Raw genomic sequence first — 17,724 nt, 5'->3', positions numbered from 1 at the left:
AGATAAAAATAAAAATTGTGAACTAGACTAGTTTAGCTGTATTCCGTTTTCTGACATATCAACTCCTCCTTGTCGAAGAATAAGCTGCCTCACAAACATGCAGGGTCCTTGGAACTCCAGAGACTTTTTTTTCCTTCTTTCTTTTTTTTTTTTGGTCATCTCATTTGCATAGATTTCTTGTGGGCGCGAGGCCAAATTATAAACCGTGACATTGGCTTTTTCCCAAAGCAGGAAGTAAGTAAGCAACAGTAAACACAGCCATGGGGTTGTGTAGACTAACAGTTTAAAGCTCTCATTGGAACTACTAGTTAAGCGTTATGTGAAACACTGTGGACACGAGATAAGGTGAGTTTACCTCGGCACTCCTGACTGACTAGTTCAGCTTTCCCGCAGCCACACTGCCAGAGCAATTAGAGCCTATACTGTAATTCATGCTTATTCTTACATGCTTATTCCCTTGTTTGATGGCTCACAACGTACGTTCACTGGTAAAATGGATGCAGTAAGCTTGAAAAGGTTGAATCTTGCATTTCAAATCACGTCAATCTCATTAGAAGTGTGGAGATCTAGCTATGTTAAGTTTACACCCAGAACAGTATGCTTGCTTTTAAAGGTTTTAAAGATAAAAGAAGGCTAACCTTTTTTGTACAGAGTGACTACAATGACAACGCTTGGACTCCTTTATACGTGTTATTCGACCTTAAACACGACACAAGAATCCGCTGCTGCAACTTTGTTGCTGTGTTTTGAGTTTGCGGCTAAATTAGCGTTCCTAGTTATAAACGGAATAGGGAATGTAGGGAGTAACATCTTCTTTTCCTCTTCTAGAGCTAATGTGTGACATATAATGGAAAACACTTTTTTATTTCTGGGTCAATCTACAGGAACGTCTACTTTTTTATCTATCCATAGGAGTCACTGGTGTTACCAATCCTCACTGGTGTTACACATAAGAAAGGTAACACCAGAGACAGTAACACCAGTGACACTTTTAATGAAAAATGCATTTTACAAAATGGCTGCTACAGAGCATCAAACCACATGTTGTCAATCCTGGAATATCCAATAAAATATGGAATTTAATCCATTTGTATTCTATTTTTTCACAATTACCTAAGAATACCTCAAAATATGGCACTCAGCCTTTACACATGACTGTGAGGACGAGCACTTCTGTGGTGCTTGGAATTCTATATAATTGATTTAAAAAACAATATTGCTAAATCGATGGCTCAAGAAGGTGTAAAATAACTTATTTTAAAATATAAATAAATTGTAACCCTAACATGTTTTTCAAGTGTAATATATCTGTAAACACTAGGGACACAAAAATGGACGTTTCTGTAGAATGACCTTCTCTAAATAAATGGTATTGCTCATAATATAGCATTGATATGTCTTGTATGTGTAAAGTCCATAGATAGATAGATAGATAGATAGATAGACAGACAGATATATAGATAAGACTTTCCATGAATACAAAAATGACAGTTAATTGCTTGTTGACTTGCTGTTGCTGTCTCAGCAAAGCTGGTGTTAATGTAATGTAAGCTTATGTAATGTGATGCTCAATTGTAATCACTGGAAATATACAAATAAAATCTCATCATTAAGTGTAAAATTACATTAGTGATATAAGGTGTTGAATAAAGACAATGAGGTGGCCCCCACATGCTCTGCCACTAGTTATGCCACTGTCTTTGAGTACAGTACCACAATGACAAACAGCTGCTATCTTGTAAGTTTCAGAGCTTAACCTTGAGTAATATCCCTCTGAAGAATCTTCACTTCACTCTGGCTGCTTGACCCTGATAAGCACTGTGGCAGGAAACGATGACCGTTCTGAGCATTGCAGGAAATGCTGCCCTGTGACTTCTGCTTAACGCTGATCTGCCACATTTGCATCTGTCTTTCCCTTTCTGTTTACTCAAGCAGAGGCGAGTGTGTTGCGAGGTGTGTTGATGCGGCTGGATTTTGTGACTGCAGAGATGGCTGTTGATCATGTGGCTGATAAAAGGGCCAGACTATTGGCCTGCAGAAGCAGGTGGAGTGGGATGAATGACGTTGCAGCTACTCACCCACTCATCAGCCCCAATGGAGGTATGGCCCATCAGAAACAGTGTTGTGTTGTCACAGTAATACACTGCTTGATTCTATGAACGTAAGTCATGTCATGTTGAATTTGTCTGTCATAGAGAGATAGGCCAGTAACCTTTAAGTGGGACAAAATGAAATAAAACAGAACAGGGGACACTGAGAACGGAAAGAGAGCTTTAGTATTCAGCTATTTTATTCTCTCTTCTCAGCAGAAAAATGTACTAAAGACAGCATTCAGCAGTGGCTCATTTCGATCACTGAGTGAGTACTGATTCACCTATGCAGCAGAATTAATTTCCTTTTCAAATGCACCAACAACTTGAAGTTTGGCAAATGAGACATGATTTATCAATGTATCACTGTGTGTAAGTCCGTACTTTCATTCCACTACTTAGTTTCCTGATTAGATTTAAAGACAGATAGACGTAGAAGTGGATGTTTTCAAGCCTTTTTAACTTGTGACTTACTTCTTCAGGGAAGACGCTAAACCAGATGTTGTCCAGGACACCCCTGGTAAGTGTTTACTTGACATTGCTTGAAGTGTCCTATAACTTCTGGCATGTTTAGTGTAGACTAATTTTGCTTTGTGAGATGAGAAAGTGAAGTATTACTAGTATCATTCTCTGAAAGTACACTTATAAACACATTTTACTTGAGAAGGGGTTTTGCAGCTCTTCCCAGAAGCCACCCGATGGGCAGTGGCTCTTCATGCCTGATCCAGTCAAACAACATGCAAAGTAGTCCTGCAGCAATCCAGGGCTGCAAACTTTACTCTGTAACTTGATCTAATCTGCTTTATCAGCACTAAACGTCCAGGTTTAGTCTTAGTCGCTCTGCATGATGTCATAAATATAGTCTAGTTTATAGTGCCCCTGGTGTGATTAGAGATAAGGGGGAAAAATACCTAGGATACTAAGGAGGTAGGTGCAATCAGTTTAAATCTTTTTTCCTGAGCAGCTATATGTAGGTTGTATTGTACATAAAATGGTTGACTCCTGGATTTAAATCGTCTGACTGTTGGTTTACACTGTAATTGGTTTTGTATAAGCTGTAGAATAAACAATGCCACTCTGCTTATAGTTCGGCCTCTCAAGAGGAATGCGAGTTCTGAAGATGACTTGGCGCTGGGCACAGAAGGTAAACCTATTCTGTTTTGTATTGTTCAGGTGATGAGCACAAGTTTAGATAAAGCAAATACTGGGCTGAAACAGGACTCTTGGTTTTAAACACATCAATGATTTATCTGAAATATGCCTCAAGGTCTATTATTTTAGCTCTCAAAGTGGTGAACACACAGACTAGAATTCTTTCCCAGTACAAGTTTATTTATGTTGGAGGGAATTAGATTGGCACAGTTCTAGGATGTGTGCACTGTGTTCACGCGTAGTCAGCTTCTTCTGGTAGATGGAGAGAGGGAGAGGGCTGGGGCAGGAGGAAAGGTTCAGGGAGACACCGTTAAGCCTTTCTTCCATGACTGGATGTTTAACACAACTGAGAAGAACACTCTGCTCTTGTCCAAACACCGTCACAGTGTGAGGAACACCAGTCCCCCACTGTCACTCGTCTCTGCCTGAGTGAAGAGACGAAATGCTTATTCCAAGTGCAACTTACAGAATGACGTAAAGAAGGGATGGAATAAGGTAAGGCAGAAAAAGCATTTGTGAATTTAGTGTGAATGGAGAGATCGGAGATAGGTGGCATGGTGTTCCTCCACAATCGATGTAGAAAACTCATTCTGCTTGTGGAGAGGAGTTAGCGCTACTGCGGTCTGTGGAACACAACATACAAGGACCATGGAGCTTTAGTGGACCTTGTCTAGCAGCTTTTTTTGTCCTCTGTGCATTGGTATCTGTGCAGACCTAACAGAAGGCATATCAAGACAGTCAGTTTCCACCCTGCATGGATTGGTTTTCATTGTTATGTACTAGTTGTTGTCTTCACTCTAGATGTCTCCTCAGAGGCTTTCTTCTTTTCTGTTAAGGCAGCAGGAAACATCCACTGTGAATTTTTCTGGATCTTTCTGGGCGTATGGGCTATTTTGTCCACTGTCAAGCATTGCCTCATTTATGGATCTGGAGCTGCGATTATACAATGGCAGCCAAGAAGATCATGAGTCTTAGGAAGGGAATGAAACACTGGAATGGACCGGAATGCCAGCGCTCTGCCGAATCAAACACATCTAATGCTTTGGCAGAAGGAGAGGAGACATAATAGGAGAGGCCTGCATTGGAGATGCTCAAATGAGAAGACACTCGGTCTCACTTTGTCCTTGACATTATGCCAAAGAGAGATGAAGGAAAAACCTTGATGGTTCGGTATGAGAGGACAGCCAAAAGAAAACAACAAGAAGAATGCTTTCCTAATATAGCTACTGTTGTACTGCCCTAATGTTGATGACAGCTACCAGAGAGAGTTCTTGAGCATGTTTTATTGCCGCAGGCTAATGTGTCGGTTCAAAATGACCTCTTCTCTTTTCTGCCTTTTTCCAAAACAGCATCTTTATATGGTAAACCTGCTATAAGGACAGCACAAGGATTTCTAAGGTAAGGTTCTCTCATCTGTTTCCTTTTTTAAGGTAAACATTATAGAAATGTAATCTAGCCATGAGAACAATGGAAATTCCTGTCTGTGTGTTCTCATTTTGCATATTTGTTGGTTAGAGTTACATGTTTTAATATTGCCTAGATTGAATGTTTTCTTCCATAAGAAATGGGTAGCTCCTAATAAAATTATTGTAAATATCCATGTTTATAAAAGCATTCGGCATCAAACAGCATGCAATCAAAGTAGGCTAAAAATATTTACTGTGTCGCAGTGTTTCCCAGTCCTGGTTCTCAAGCACTTGTACTTTGCATTTTGATATGTTTTCTGCTCCCAAGAAACATTAGTCAACTCATCAGCTTATTAACAAGCAGAAAAAAATTCTAAAATTAGCAGTGCAAGGCTACTCCATGCACAGAGTTGGGGACACTTGCCCTAATCGAAGTGCACATCAGTATTACATTAAGGGAGGGTCATGAGGGTCATGTGATGTGTGATGCATGTACTGGATGGGGCAGGTATTTAGACACCTGTCAGCAACCAATGACTCATATTTTCCATGCAAATATACACACTCAGTTGACCTGCCTCCTTCTTGGCCACTGAGTTGGTTTGCATGAGGTTTGCTGGGGAAGATATGAGACATGTTTGGAAAAGGGTGGGATTGGAAACATGATTTATGGTTGTGATGAGTAGTGGCAGAATGTAAACGCCAAGCAGTTACACTTCTGTGGCTGGATTCTCTAATGTGGCATCATGGTTTCCTCACACTTCAGGTCCTCTATAGCAAGACCTCCTTTGCCCAGGTGGAGCAGCTTGACATCAGCATTTTCAACCCATTCTGGGCCACTGAGGTATCTGTCTTTGATTTACTTATCAGTTTTTTTGGAGGAGGTCTATGTAAATGCCATAATTTAGGATTTGTACCTGGGGCAAAAGCACTAGGCCCTGTGGTGTGGGGGAGGGGGCCCATGGTGACTAGGCCCTTTATTATCTCTACTGGAGGCCTTTTATCACTACTTACACAAATTTATACCCACGACTCAGCTACAATAACTTAACAATGTACATCAACCATTAGCCTACATTAGAGACAACAACTTGGTCAAAACTTAACAATAAAAATGCAAATAGTAAATAGTAAAGCAATAGTAGGTAACAAGCAAATTATTTTGTATTTTTTTTGTTTAAAGATAATTTTTAATGCCAAATAAGCTCATAACTTGGTGACTTTTCTCTTGTAGTGTCATGGATGTGCTGAACCTGTGGCAGGATGACCCAGAGGAGCTGCTGCTGGACCTGGGCTTTGGTGCAGAGGAACCGGACATTACAGTGAGGATCCCAGCCCGCTTCATCAACCATCAGTCCAAGGCTCGTGGCATCAACATCCAGCTGTTCCTGGAAGCACAGAAGAACCGCATGGACATTGAGAATCCAGACGTCAGCAGTGAGCAACCACTTCATTTCTTTAGATAATTGCATGACTTCTGTTGCATGCAATGCCTATTTTGAGAATGGGCAGTTTTTCTCCCTCCAGCTAAAAGTAAAATTGTCCATTCATTTCCTGGATAGTTACAGTGTGGTGAAGGGCTGATAACTGGTGTATGTTTGAACTGACTGTTTTACATTTGTGATGTATAAAGAAATGGACTTTGTCTTCATCTCTATTGCCTCTCTCTCTCTCTCTCTCTCTTACTGTTTCTGTATCAAAGACCGGTTCAGACAGCTAGAGGTGCTACAGCAGGTCACTACAGCCTTCAATTCCCTGGTTGGAGGCTCTGCTCAGGTTGCAGAAAAGCCAGGAGAAGCCCCAGTCTCAGCAGAAACCAAAGAGAGGAGGAAACGGGTTGGAATGCTGCTACGCAAAGCCTCCAAGAAGTCCTTGAGCCAAGCGCCCGCTGCCCAAGACCACCAGCCGCTCTCCCCTCCGCTGACAGGCCCGTCCTCTATCCCAGATCTACCTGCAGATCCTCCACATGACAAGCGAAGCCCTGTAAAGCGTGCCAGGCAGTGTCTCCCTGACAGTGCCAGCCTCAGCCCGCTGGTAGAGGAGCAAAGCTCTGTCCCAGAAACAGCAGAACCCACCCTGACCACCCCTCTGCCTCAGTGCCAGAGTAGCAGTCAGAGGGGAGCCAGAGAGCCACACAACATAGCCTCCACACAAAGGAGTCCAGGCGAGCCTGCAGAGTCTTTTGAGCTGGAAGAGGTGAAGTGTTATGGCTCTGCTTAGAATTAGAATAAAGACAATAAATGAAAAAAAATGTACCCAATGTGTTAGCCTGTATAAAAGTGTCTTTAATCTGGATTTAAAAACTTGACTGTGGAATACAAGAAATGGCACTACAGTTCAAAAGTTTGGGATCACAGTTCAAAAGTTTAACATCACAGTTTTCAGTTTACTACTGCTACTACTCTACAACTTCACAGATTTAAACTAATAAATAGGAAGCTGTGAAAAAAAGATATGTTAATGTGTCCAGAATTATGAACAGAACTATAGATGATTCCATAATGACTGAGAAAGCTGTGAAACACTAAGAATGAACTGAAACTTGAACTTATCAGTTATCATTTAATAACTTCTTACTGTTTTCCAAAAAACATGAAATATTGAATAAAACATCTTGAAATGGCTTCTGTTGTCTACACTATGTTACTGGTGTGCATTTGTAATATGTTCTGACACACTATTCCAGAGTTTAGGAACTATCAAAGAGAAAGATTTTCCTCCAACTGAGTTGTTTGTTTTCCTCCTCAGATCCAGAGCTTTGACGAGGGAAGCATAGCAGGGAGTTGCACTAGCCCCACTGACCACTCAGGTATGTGTGCTGGAACATGTCCTAATGTCTTTTTATAAGTTCGCTTTGTGAACTGTTCCAATCAGTTGATGTTGTTTCATAGCACCCTCTACTGGGCATCAGGGCATATGTTTCTCCAAGTTGTTTTGCATCCTAGTTCTCAGTATTTTTTTTTTGTGTGTGTATGTGTGTGTTTACCTGTGTGTCTAATAATGACTAATGTCTAAAAATAAAAGTTTTCCTAAAAGCATAGTCATAGTTTCTTAAAAAGCCTGAATTAGTACATGATGTCATTTTATTTTAAAGGATAATTTAATGTGGAGCAGTACAGCTTTGATAAAATGCAAATCTTACATTGATATGGTTATATCATTTTCATATGGACATCAGTTTAGGCTTGCTCAAAGTTTCTATTGCTTCTTTGAGCAGAGGACAGGCATTGTCGCTGTGCAGAAGCATTAATGGTATGTGTTTATTTAGGCTTATCTCCCTGAGGTTATTTTGAATGAGGTGTCATTACGCTCCATTATACTATGGAAACAATGGTCACTTTCAGACAGTTGCTGTTGTGGATTGTGTAGGTAACGAACGATCGTGCCTCTCCCGGGTCAGTTCATGTGTGCTGAGGACGAATAGTTGTCAATCAGACAGCAGTGGGTTTCTGGAGGAGCCAATTGTTCCTGCATTTTCTCAGCACCCCAGCCCCGGACCTGAGCTAATGAAGGTAAGAGCATTTACCGTTGCAACTGGAGGGTTAAGAAATGTGTCATGTAGGTGTAAAGGTATGTATATCTGACCTCACACCAACTCAGTTCGATAAAATTACTCCCAGGTTTAATATTTCAGATTTGGAATACAAAGCAAAAGGCACAGTTTATTACAAAGTAGCTTTCTCTGAATTTTAGCATCAGTCTTTAGCAGCAAAATTTAGAGTCATTATGTTTATTTTCTTCTCGATTTAGTTGTAGTTTTTGCAACAATTTGCAACATCCACTGAGAAATATCTGACACACAACTGGTAAGCCTGTCTTGACTTTCAGAAGGAATGAAAATTTATAATCGTATGTCATCAGCCTAGCTATGAAATGTCATATATTTCCTGATGACATTAGCTAGAGGTAACATGTACAAAGAGAGAAACTGCCCTAAAAATGAACCTTGTGGAACTCCACAAGGAATGTTACCATTTTTGATAAATGATTTAGCAGTGAAACCAAGAACTGACTATTCATTAAATATTATGTAAACCATTCTAAAACTGCACCTGAGAATGCCTAAAACTATGCCTACCTAGTTTTCAAGAATGTGGATTAGAATCATGTGATCAACTGTATTTAGAATCATGTGATCAACTAAATTATCTATGTATGAACATCTATTGATTTATTCCTTACCTAGAGAGGATGTGCTTGTGTGTGCAGGTTCTGAATGCCATGTCGGGAGATAGTACAGACAGCCAGCAGAAGAGTGTGGAGCAGGAGGAGACAGAGTTCCACTCTTCAGATCCCCAGAGTTCCTCTGAGAGTCTGCTTGAACAAACTGAATCCTGTGAACCACACTCAAACATCGATTCTTTGAAGGAAATGACCCACAGCAAGCTAGTGATGAGTGAAGAAGGTGCTACAGAAAGTTATTTGCAGGACACTGATCGGATAGACATGAATGTTGCTGATAACTGTGTTGAGGAAAGTACCACATCACAGGATAGTGGTCAAGTAGATTGTTTGGTAGGTATGAATGTTGGCCAGAAGGACATTGCTGAAGACTATGTTGAGGAAAGTACCACATCACAGGACACTGATCAAGTAGATTGTTTAGTAGACATGAATGTTGCCCAGAAGGACATTGCTGAAGACTATGTTGAGGAAAGTACCACATCACAGGACACTGATCAAGTAGATTGTTTAGTAGACATGAATGTTGCCCAGAAGGACATTGCTGATGAAAATATTGGAGAAACAAGATTACAGGACACTGGTAAAGTAGACGGTTTGGTAAATGCAAATGTTGTGCAGAAGGACACTGCTGAATACTATACTAGAGAAAGTACCACATCACAGGACACTGGTCGAGTAGTCGGTTTGGTAGATATGAATATTACCCAGAAGGACATTGCTGAAGACTGTGTTGAAGAAAGTACCTCATCATATGACACTGGCCAAGTAAGCTGTTTGATGGATGTGAATCTTGCACAGAAGGACATTGCTAAAGACTGTATTAGAGAAAATATTACATCACAAGACACTGATCGAGTAGACTGTTTGGTAGACGTGAGTGTTGAAAAAAAGGACATTACTGAAAATTACACAGGAGAAAGTACCAGAGCACAGAACTCACCAAATCCACCTCCTGATGTGGTTCCAGAAGGTGATTCTTGGATGAAGGTACTAAAATCAGACTATCCTCTTTTTAACACAGGGTCATCTCCCTCTGACATTACAGAACCTGAAGTAGCTTCCTCTACAGAAGCCAATAAGACAAACAGTGGGGCTCTGTACTCTGGACGTTCCGTCTCTGTACAGATGCGCTCCTCCCTGGCCTCTGTTTCCCAGAGTTCCCTGAGAGGAAGCCTTAGCCACAGCCCTTCCCTAGGGCCCACCTCCCCTAGCAGCACCCAACATGGAAGACAGTCCTTCTCCCATAGGGTCCATTCAGATGTGGACAACCCTTCAGACCCTCTCAGCGGTCCCACCACCCCCACACCATCTCAACTAGTGACCCCATCACCCCAGCGTTCTCAGGAGAGCTCTAGAGGCCTCCAGAATTTCCGGTTGCGCTCCACGTCTTTGGACATGGGTACGTCATACGATGAGGACAGGCGTTGGGAGGGGGCGCTGTGGGCCGGCGCTCAGTGCTGCTGCTCCTGTGACCACAACTGTGGCTGCTGCTGCAAGAACAAGAGTGGTCATAAGCAGCACTCCGGCACCATGGGCCAGCTGCACACAGCCTTCAGTCTGCCAGTGAGTTACATTATAGCTTTGAGATAGATTGCCAACCCAAGGGCAAATTTATGAGACAAGCTGCAAAGCTCACATTTCCTCCAATGTAATTTGGGGTAACTTGATGCGTTGAGGCAGACAAAAATCAATTTAGTCGAGGATCTGCTTCCATTTCCCTAGTCCCTCTCAAAGCAGTTTAAAATCTCCCTTGTTTCTTTGATTACAGCATCAGAGCAGCATCCATTGTGTTGATTTTTGGTCACCCTAATTTTGTGAGTCTCCTTCAGGGAGAGAAAAAATAGGAAAAAAAAACTATTCTCTTTTCTAAGGCTAGTGCTGATTAAAAGGTCTAAAGGGTTGGTTTTGATAAATGCATTTGATTTGCATTTGAATGGCCTATTTGCATGCGTTATGGACAGGATCAGAGATGTCTGGCCACTTCTGCAGTCCCTACAGCACTCGCATAGACTCCAAAGCTCACTCACCCTCACTTGTAAACGCACTCAATAAAAGCTCCCTTTGCTAACACACAGAAGAGCATGAGCTTTAAGTGGTTGACACGCGGTCTTACTCTGTCCTCTCTCTTTTTGCAGTATTCTTTGGATGAATTGGAGGGCATGATGAGATGTATGAGGAAGTTCCGGCGGGTGTTATCAGAGATCGAGGAGAGGCTGGAAGAAGAGCAGACGTCAGTGCTCAGCTCTTTGTCAGATGCGCACAGGTTAGTACTGTATGGTAGCACTGCCATTCTTCTCAGACATATGCCACTGGACTGAAAAAGAAAGGTTAACCTTATATTAATAGTTAATGTGATTTTTCCCCACCTGCTGGTGGACAGTGTTAAGTTCAAAACAAAGATGATGTTCTGAGTACACGCAAAAAATGTGATGGATTGTGCTTAATATGACCAGTGAACAAACCAGCAGAAAAGGTCAATTTTGATTTCAGGTTTTAATAGTAAAAAGTAGAATATGCAAAATATGTAATGCACATGTAATGTAAAACAATAAGTACAATTACAAAAATAATAGAATACATTTGATTTACACGTAGCTCTTCACTTTCTGACTTTCTTTTTTTGTGCAATTTCTGGGATCTTTTAAATGATACTGGCTGGAACTTATGGTTATATGAAACCTTGGCAGATTTATAAGCAATAATGGAAACATATTTATTTACAACTGGTTACTTAAGACAGATTACTTGTTAATTTTTATGTAGTATACATTTCAGGGTGTCTTTAGCCTCTTTCTGCAGAACCCCTAGTAGGCATTCTGCTGATGGAATGGAATCAACTTGGATATTTTTCATTAATTCAATAAAATAAAAGATTTTCCCGTAACCAAAACACTGTTAGCTCTCTGTGTGTGAAATGTTGTGATGTTGTGTTGAGCTGCTAGTGAGCAATGCGGGGTGAAAGGGAGGGGTGAGAACCACCTGGTGTGAAAACAATTTGCACCTCTCCATGGACTGCACAACTGCAGCTCATGTTCAACTGCCACAATAAAAAAGGAACACAGTAAAAACATTTTTATAAATGTTGACTTGTTTGCGCACTTACGAAGATAAAAATCCAGTTCCAAGTCAAAATAATTTCTGTCTAAATATATTCAATTAGTGTTATTAAAAAAAAAAACCATAATTTAACTGGCAGACCTCCAAAACAGGTAGAAATCCAGTCTCATGGCTACTGTTAAAAGGAGTTAGGTGTTAAGTGTTCTCCTCTTACAGGGCAGAGGTGCAGGATGTGTTGGAACTGAGGACAGCTGTCAAACAGGAAGCAGTGTTGCTGGAGCAGCAGCTAACTGATCTGGTCCATGCTTATGATGACAATATTAAAATGGTATCCAGCTTTTCTTCATGAATTCTGTTCATTCTTAATCATGAGAAAGTGGCTAACCGCACTGAAACAGCAAGAAAGTCACAATATTTGCAACTTTACATATGGTATACTTATAAATATACAGCGTATATTTATAAATATATTTATATACAGTACATACGCAAAATTATAGAAATGTTTTTCTTTCCAATGCTTTATAGAAGCTGAACAGGCTTTTGGATGAGCAGTCTCAGTTGTGCTCCCAGTTGCAGATTACTCCTTCTGACACACCTCACTCAGCCCACATCTCCATGAGAAGTGTGGCCATTCAGTGCTCCTTGCTGCCCATGATGGACACCACACAGTCATGCCTCTTTCAGCAAGCCACCAAAGATGCAAATCTCACCCACCATGATGAATGGAGCCCTGGCAGCAAGGCTGACAAGCTGGACTTTGTGGGGTTTATCAAAAGTGTAAGCCCCCCATTCTCTTTTCAGATGACTGTGATTTGTATCAACCTTCTTGAATAGCTTTTCACTGCTCTCTTTTTTTTCAGTTAAAGGATGTATCCATCAGCAATGACTCATTGGAATGAAAAGGTTAGTGTCAGTGAAATAAATTCTCTCACTTGCTAAATGTTCAGTGCAGCTTCAGTGATTCTCTTAACTTTAATGATAAACGTTTTTAATCATTTTTAGAATTTAATTCACATGAAAGAAATATTATTTTAATTGCTTTCTTTTTCTTTTTCAGTTCCTCAGTGTCAAGAGTGAAGAGAATATTTGCACCGTGGTGTAGTATTTTGGAGTTACAGTTTAATTTTGTTTTCTATTTTAAAATATTTTATGAATTGATTTATTTTTTTAGTGTAATGCACTGAGACATGCTGTAAATCTTTACGACCAATAAAGAACATTCAACGTAAAAAACGAACACCATTTCTGTTCTGATATTGTGCACATTGTCCACATGGGTCGCCCTTTAAAATATGAAATAAGCTCAAAATTTTTTGGTTGATCTCACACAAATTAAATGGATCAAAATTTTTGAACCTTACATGCATCCGGTCTAAAAGCCCCACGCAAAGTAGGCTGTGTAACCCATCATCAGAAATTTCAATCAACTTTTTTTTTTTTTACCTTTTTCTTCTGGTAACTGAAGTTATGATTACGTTATGTAGTCATGCTTATGTGTAACAAAAAAGAATTTACCCGATTCTGTAGGGGTGTGGGAAAAAATCAATTCTTAGATGCATCGCGATGCGCATGTGAACGAATCTGAATCGATTCACAAATGTCAAAAATCGATTTTCTAAATATTTAATTTATAACGTAATGTTGACGGAACGCAAAAGGCGGAACTTGGAAGTGTGGAATTGCAGCGCCCGGACAGTCTGTGGCGGCATATAACAAAAACACAACTGGATGAGCCAGAAATCCGACCGGCTCCCTCTGCATTAAAGCCAGGTTAGATCAGAAGTCACAACACAAATGATAAGAAGAGCCATTTTGTCCTTTCAACAAAAATCAAACGCCCTTGGGAGCCACAACATTTAATGTCCAGTATGTCTCAGTACGTGATAATGTCCTAGTATAGGCTAAACAATATAAACGAAAACACAGATTTACTTTGCTGCGCTTTAAGCTTTAGCTATAGCCACTTTCCTCCCAAAACTTTTCCTCAGAAGTAGATCAGTTAAATGTCTCTCAACGTTCGACTGTTTTACGAGGCTGAAGTCGCTTCTTATTCTCCAGCTTCTCCAGCTGAGGACAGCTGTCAAACAGGCAGTGTTGCTGGAGCAGCAGCTAACTGATCTGGTCCATGCTTATGATGACAATATTAAAATGGTATCCAGCTTTTCTTCATGAATTCTGTTCATTCTTAATCATGAGAAAGTGGCTAACCGCACTGAAACAGCAAGAAAGTCACAATATTTGCAACTTTACATATGGTATACTTATAAATATACAGTGTATATTTATAAATATATTTATATACAGTACATACGCAAAATTATAGAAATGTTTTTCTTTCTAATGCTTTATAGAAGCTTGTTCGATTTTACCCGTTCCAAGGTGGAACGGGAGAATTCGAAAGAGAAGCTGACTTCAGCTTCGCCACTTTTTAGTGTGTGGCAGTCTCTCGTTGCAGATTTAACGGACCAGGAAACCAACTGCGCTGCTTATAAATGCGAATAACGCATCGCTGCTATGTGACTTGCAGTCTGCACGCTGGTTCTCAATCACTGAATGAGAGCCGTCTAGTTTACTTGCCACATCACTTCCATTTGTTTTATTAAAAAAGATATTGGAAGTAAATTCATTATGGATCGTTACAAATACTTTGCTTTAAAAGTACCAAGTCACTTTAAATAACAATAACACCGAGTCACTTAGTCACTTTAAAATGTATATTGTCTCTACATTCTATATATATTTTGTGTATGTTTAATATATTTCAGTTGATTTTTCTTGTATTTTTATTTTTACTTATTTACTTTCTGTAGAGTGATTAGCTGAGCCTCACCACAAGCATTTCAATGCATAAATGTTGACATGTTCAAATGACAAATAAACTTGAAACTTCAACTCGAAACTTGAGCTCACAATGAGAAAATATAAATGCTATATAGAAGAAAAAGATGCATTGAGATACATCAATAATCGTTTTATAGTCGCATCGCAGCCTTTTGAATCGTAATCGAATCGTGAGGTGCCTAGAGATTCCCACCCCTACTATTCTGCCTTTTTTAGGATTGCAAATCATCTTCTTCTTTTTCTTCTTCTAATACTACCTCTACTACTACTTCTACTACTACTAATAATAATAATAATTAATAATTAATAATAATAATAATGATGATAATAATAATTATTATTATTGGATTTTAATCTACCAAACAGATTTTGAAAGCAGATTTTATTGTTCTATTCAAAAAACCTCTCTTATTATTTATAAGATGACGTATTCAGAACCACTCCACACACACACTTCACTGAAGAGGAGTAAATACCATTCACATCTCAGTGCTGTATCAGACATCAAAGCTTTCTCCCTGTTCCAAACTCCACTCTGCTGTCCCTTTGTTATATGCAAACAATGCACAAACATGTTAGCTGATCTTTTATTATTATACTTTCCATCATTACATTTCCTCTTCAGTATTCTCTTCATTGTGCTCTTGATGGATGATTTAGATTCTCCATTAAATTTATATACACTTATCTTCATCTTAAGAGTTCCGTTGATAAATTTACTAATACACAGTGATGGGAGACTGTGTTGCGGTGAAAGAGATGTCTATTTTAGTTACTTTTACGTAACGCGTTGTACATCTTTCAAGCATTTTTTCCTGCTATTCATTCCCTTTACGTCACTCTAGGTCCACGCTCCCCCCAACCCCTCCCCCATGCTCCCTGCTTTTTCTAAAGGTCCACTCAGCTTAACATGTTGAAATAGCAATTCAAACTGTTGAAATAGGTTAATTAGGGACTCTTTGATATTCATACACGACACATCATAAGGGCTTCTGTCGCCGTGACAACTGTCACTAAGAGCCCCTCCTCCATGCTACATAACCCCTCTCTTTGAAGTGGCCTTTCAGTCTCTTCTGCTCTGTCTCCGTCTCTTCACTGCTGGGGTAAGTTTTGCTCTCTCTTTCATCATACAGTCTTTGTATGGTCAGTGTTTGGCATATACATTTAGGATTTAGATTTAGTTATTAACATCAAAATATCAACTTCATTCTCTATTTTTACTTTCTTATTATGAAAAGTGTTTCTTTAGAACATTATTATAACTAACCAATAATACCATTGTCTTAAGGTCATTTTTGTGATAGTGCTTTCGAAGTGTGCATATATGCATGTATGTGAAAGTCCAGTCTACTGACTGGGGCCTAAATAATGGATGTGGGTGCAGTCAGAGGGAGAGAGAGAGTGCTGTTATCTGATATGTGAACAAACTGTCAGCATGTCTGCAGGCTGTGTGAGGTCACTCTCGGAGACAGCAGAGCACAGACTTGCCACGCAAGAGCATCCCTGTAAGTAACAGTGTGTGTACATACACATGACATTCTGTTTGCTTGTCTCAAGTATTGGTAACTATTTTAGGTAAAACCTGAGTATTTTGAAGAAAGAAGCGGAAAAAAACAAAGCGAGAATGTGTTGGAATGGGAGACGGATTCATTGAGAAGCACAAAGGCTGAGACAGATGGCGAGCTAACTCTTACACACCAGCCCTTGTCTGTGGGTGTGGAAGCAGTATTTGTTGTCTTTGAGTACATTATCCTAAAGTCCTCTTGCCTCTCCGTGTCCCTACAGATGAGGGCAGTGAGATGGACAGACAGAAGCACAGCACTGAGGACAATCAGCAGGACGAACTGGGACAAAAGAAGCCACGCAGGAAAGACACGCCTGTCCTTAACTCCCCTCCACTCATACCAGGTACACTTTTTCTTTATCTTCTACCAAACTCACCAGTTTTCTTCACTTATTCTACATGGTATTGTAATACAAGTGCTATTTTTGACCCTTTTCCCTCCAGGGGTAAGGTTAATGAAAGGAGAACCACGCTTGATTCACTTGGAGGATGAAGAAAAGGAGGCAAAGAAATAGATGTATTTTTAGACTTTGAAAGTGTTGTATGCATCATATTTATTTTACATTTTATCGCCTTCTGCATGTGTTCACATCTGTCGTAATGAATCTTTTGAAATTTTGTGGTTACTTTTCCATGTCTCAGAGATTTATGACATAGAAATACAAATTTTCTGCAAAAATGTTTTGTTGAAGAGTTTTTATTATGAATGTTGTAACAAAATGCATATTTGATGGGCTAAATCCTCCCTGTTGTAACAAAACCTTTATGGGTAAAGGAAAAACTGTTTCTAAATTTTCCATTTTGATTGGTCCATTTGTTCAAGAAATCAATATAAAGGGCAGCAAATGTGTTTTCAAGTGTGTATGTGTGTATGTATGTGTGTGTATATATATATATATATATGTATATAGTATATATATATATATATATATATATATATATATATATGTACTGTGTATGTGCGTGTGTGTGTTAAGAGCTTTATGGCGGCGGTAAAGCGGTCCAACTTATACATTATACATTTCTTTGTTATGGATCTGAATGGCCTTGTAAATATATTAGCACATATAAGACAGTTGACATCCTGCTGCTTTGTGTGGGGTCACCTCCCGCGTCTCAGAGAAATGCATTGTAGATGCATGGCTTTGCTCCGTGCATCAGTAAGCTTGCTCTCGACTCCCCTCTGCCTGGGCAGTGGGTAAGAACTGGCACAGTAGCTGGGTCTCTTAGTGTAACGGATTAGGTACCTCTTCTTCACACCTGCAACACATAAGAGCTCCAGGTTAGACAAAAGAGGATTTATCTGTGATGCATGAAGTATTTTGTCGCTGTCACTACAAAACCGCTATGGTGACTTTGCACTTAGCTCTCAACTTTAATGTAAATTAATGCAATAGGATTCCAAATCATTTTGGATAATCAGTCT

At 39.8% G+C, this 17,724-nt stretch overlaps 3 protein-coding genes across 8 annotated transcripts in view; 2 read left to right on the top strand and 1 right to left on the bottom strand.

Moving 5' to 3' along the window:
• Nucleotides 1-205: 205 nt before the first annotated feature.
• On the top strand, nt 206-13,190 carry itprid1 (ITPR interacting domain containing 1). Of its 5 annotated transcripts, XM_036586040.1 has the most exons (18): nt 206-345; nt 1,936-2,100; nt 2,307-2,358; nt 2,573-2,610; nt 3,178-3,234; nt 4,592-4,640; nt 5,415-5,492; nt 5,883-6,085; nt 6,351-6,844; nt 7,397-7,457; nt 8,018-8,160; nt 8,858-9,280; nt 9,371-10,396; nt 10,969-11,096; nt 12,107-12,218; nt 12,419-12,670; nt 12,754-12,796; nt 12,951-13,190. In XM_036586040.1, exons 2-17 carry the CDS (start codon nt 1,962-1,964, stop codon nt 12,790-12,792), a joined length of 3,294 nt encoding a protein of 1,097 aa, XP_036441933.1. In that variant the 5' UTR covers nt 206-345; nt 1,936-1,961; the 3' UTR covers nt 12,793-12,796; nt 12,951-13,190. The 5 variants fall into 5 exon arrangements, with proteins under 5 accessions (XP_036441933.1, XP_036441923.1, XP_036441914.1 ...); XM_036586030.1 differs by having other exon boundaries at nt 2,310-2,358; nt 8,858-10,396; nt 12,951-13,188; XM_036586021.1 differs by having other exon boundaries at nt 1,933-2,100; nt 8,858-10,396; nt 12,951-13,185.
• Nucleotides 13,191-15,792: 2,602 nt separating this feature from the next.
• On the top strand, nt 15,793-16,977 carry ppp1r17 (protein phosphatase 1 regulatory subunit 17). Of its 2 annotated transcripts, XM_036585998.1 has the most exons (4): nt 15,793-15,837; nt 16,169-16,239; nt 16,520-16,642; nt 16,743-16,977. In XM_036585998.1, exons 2-4 carry the CDS (start codon nt 16,170-16,172, stop codon nt 16,811-16,813), a joined length of 264 nt encoding a protein of 87 aa, XP_036441891.1. In that variant the 5' UTR covers nt 15,793-15,837; nt 16,169; the 3' UTR covers nt 16,814-16,977. The 2 variants fall into 2 exon arrangements, with proteins under 2 accessions (XP_036441891.1, XP_036441880.1); XM_036585987.1 differs by lacking the exon at nt 15,793-15,837 and having other exon boundaries at nt 16,068-16,239.
• Nucleotides 16,978-17,224: 247 nt separating this feature from the next.
• LOC118818670 (calcium/calmodulin-dependent 3',5'-cyclic nucleotide phosphodiesterase 1A-like) overlaps nt 17,225-17,724 on the bottom strand; it is a 64,938-nt gene continuing 64,438 nt past the window's right edge. The window contains exon 16 of the mRNA XM_036585958.1: nt 17,225-17,558. Coding sequence (XP_036441851.1) covers nt 17,401-17,558 — 158 coding nt within the window. The 3' untranslated portion in view covers nt 17,225-17,400. The remainder of the gene's footprint in view (nt 17,559-17,724) is intronic.

This window comes from Colossoma macropomum, unplaced genomic scaffold (genome assembly GCF_904425465.1).
Source record: "Colossoma macropomum unplaced genomic scaffold, Colossoma_macropomum, whole genome shotgun sequence".
Classification (NCBI taxonomy): Eukaryota; Metazoa; Chordata; class Actinopteri; order Characiformes; family Serrasalmidae; genus Colossoma; species Colossoma macropomum.
The sequence above is the reverse complement of the archived record's forward strand: the minus strand, read 5'-3'. Positions and strand labels throughout refer to the sequence as shown.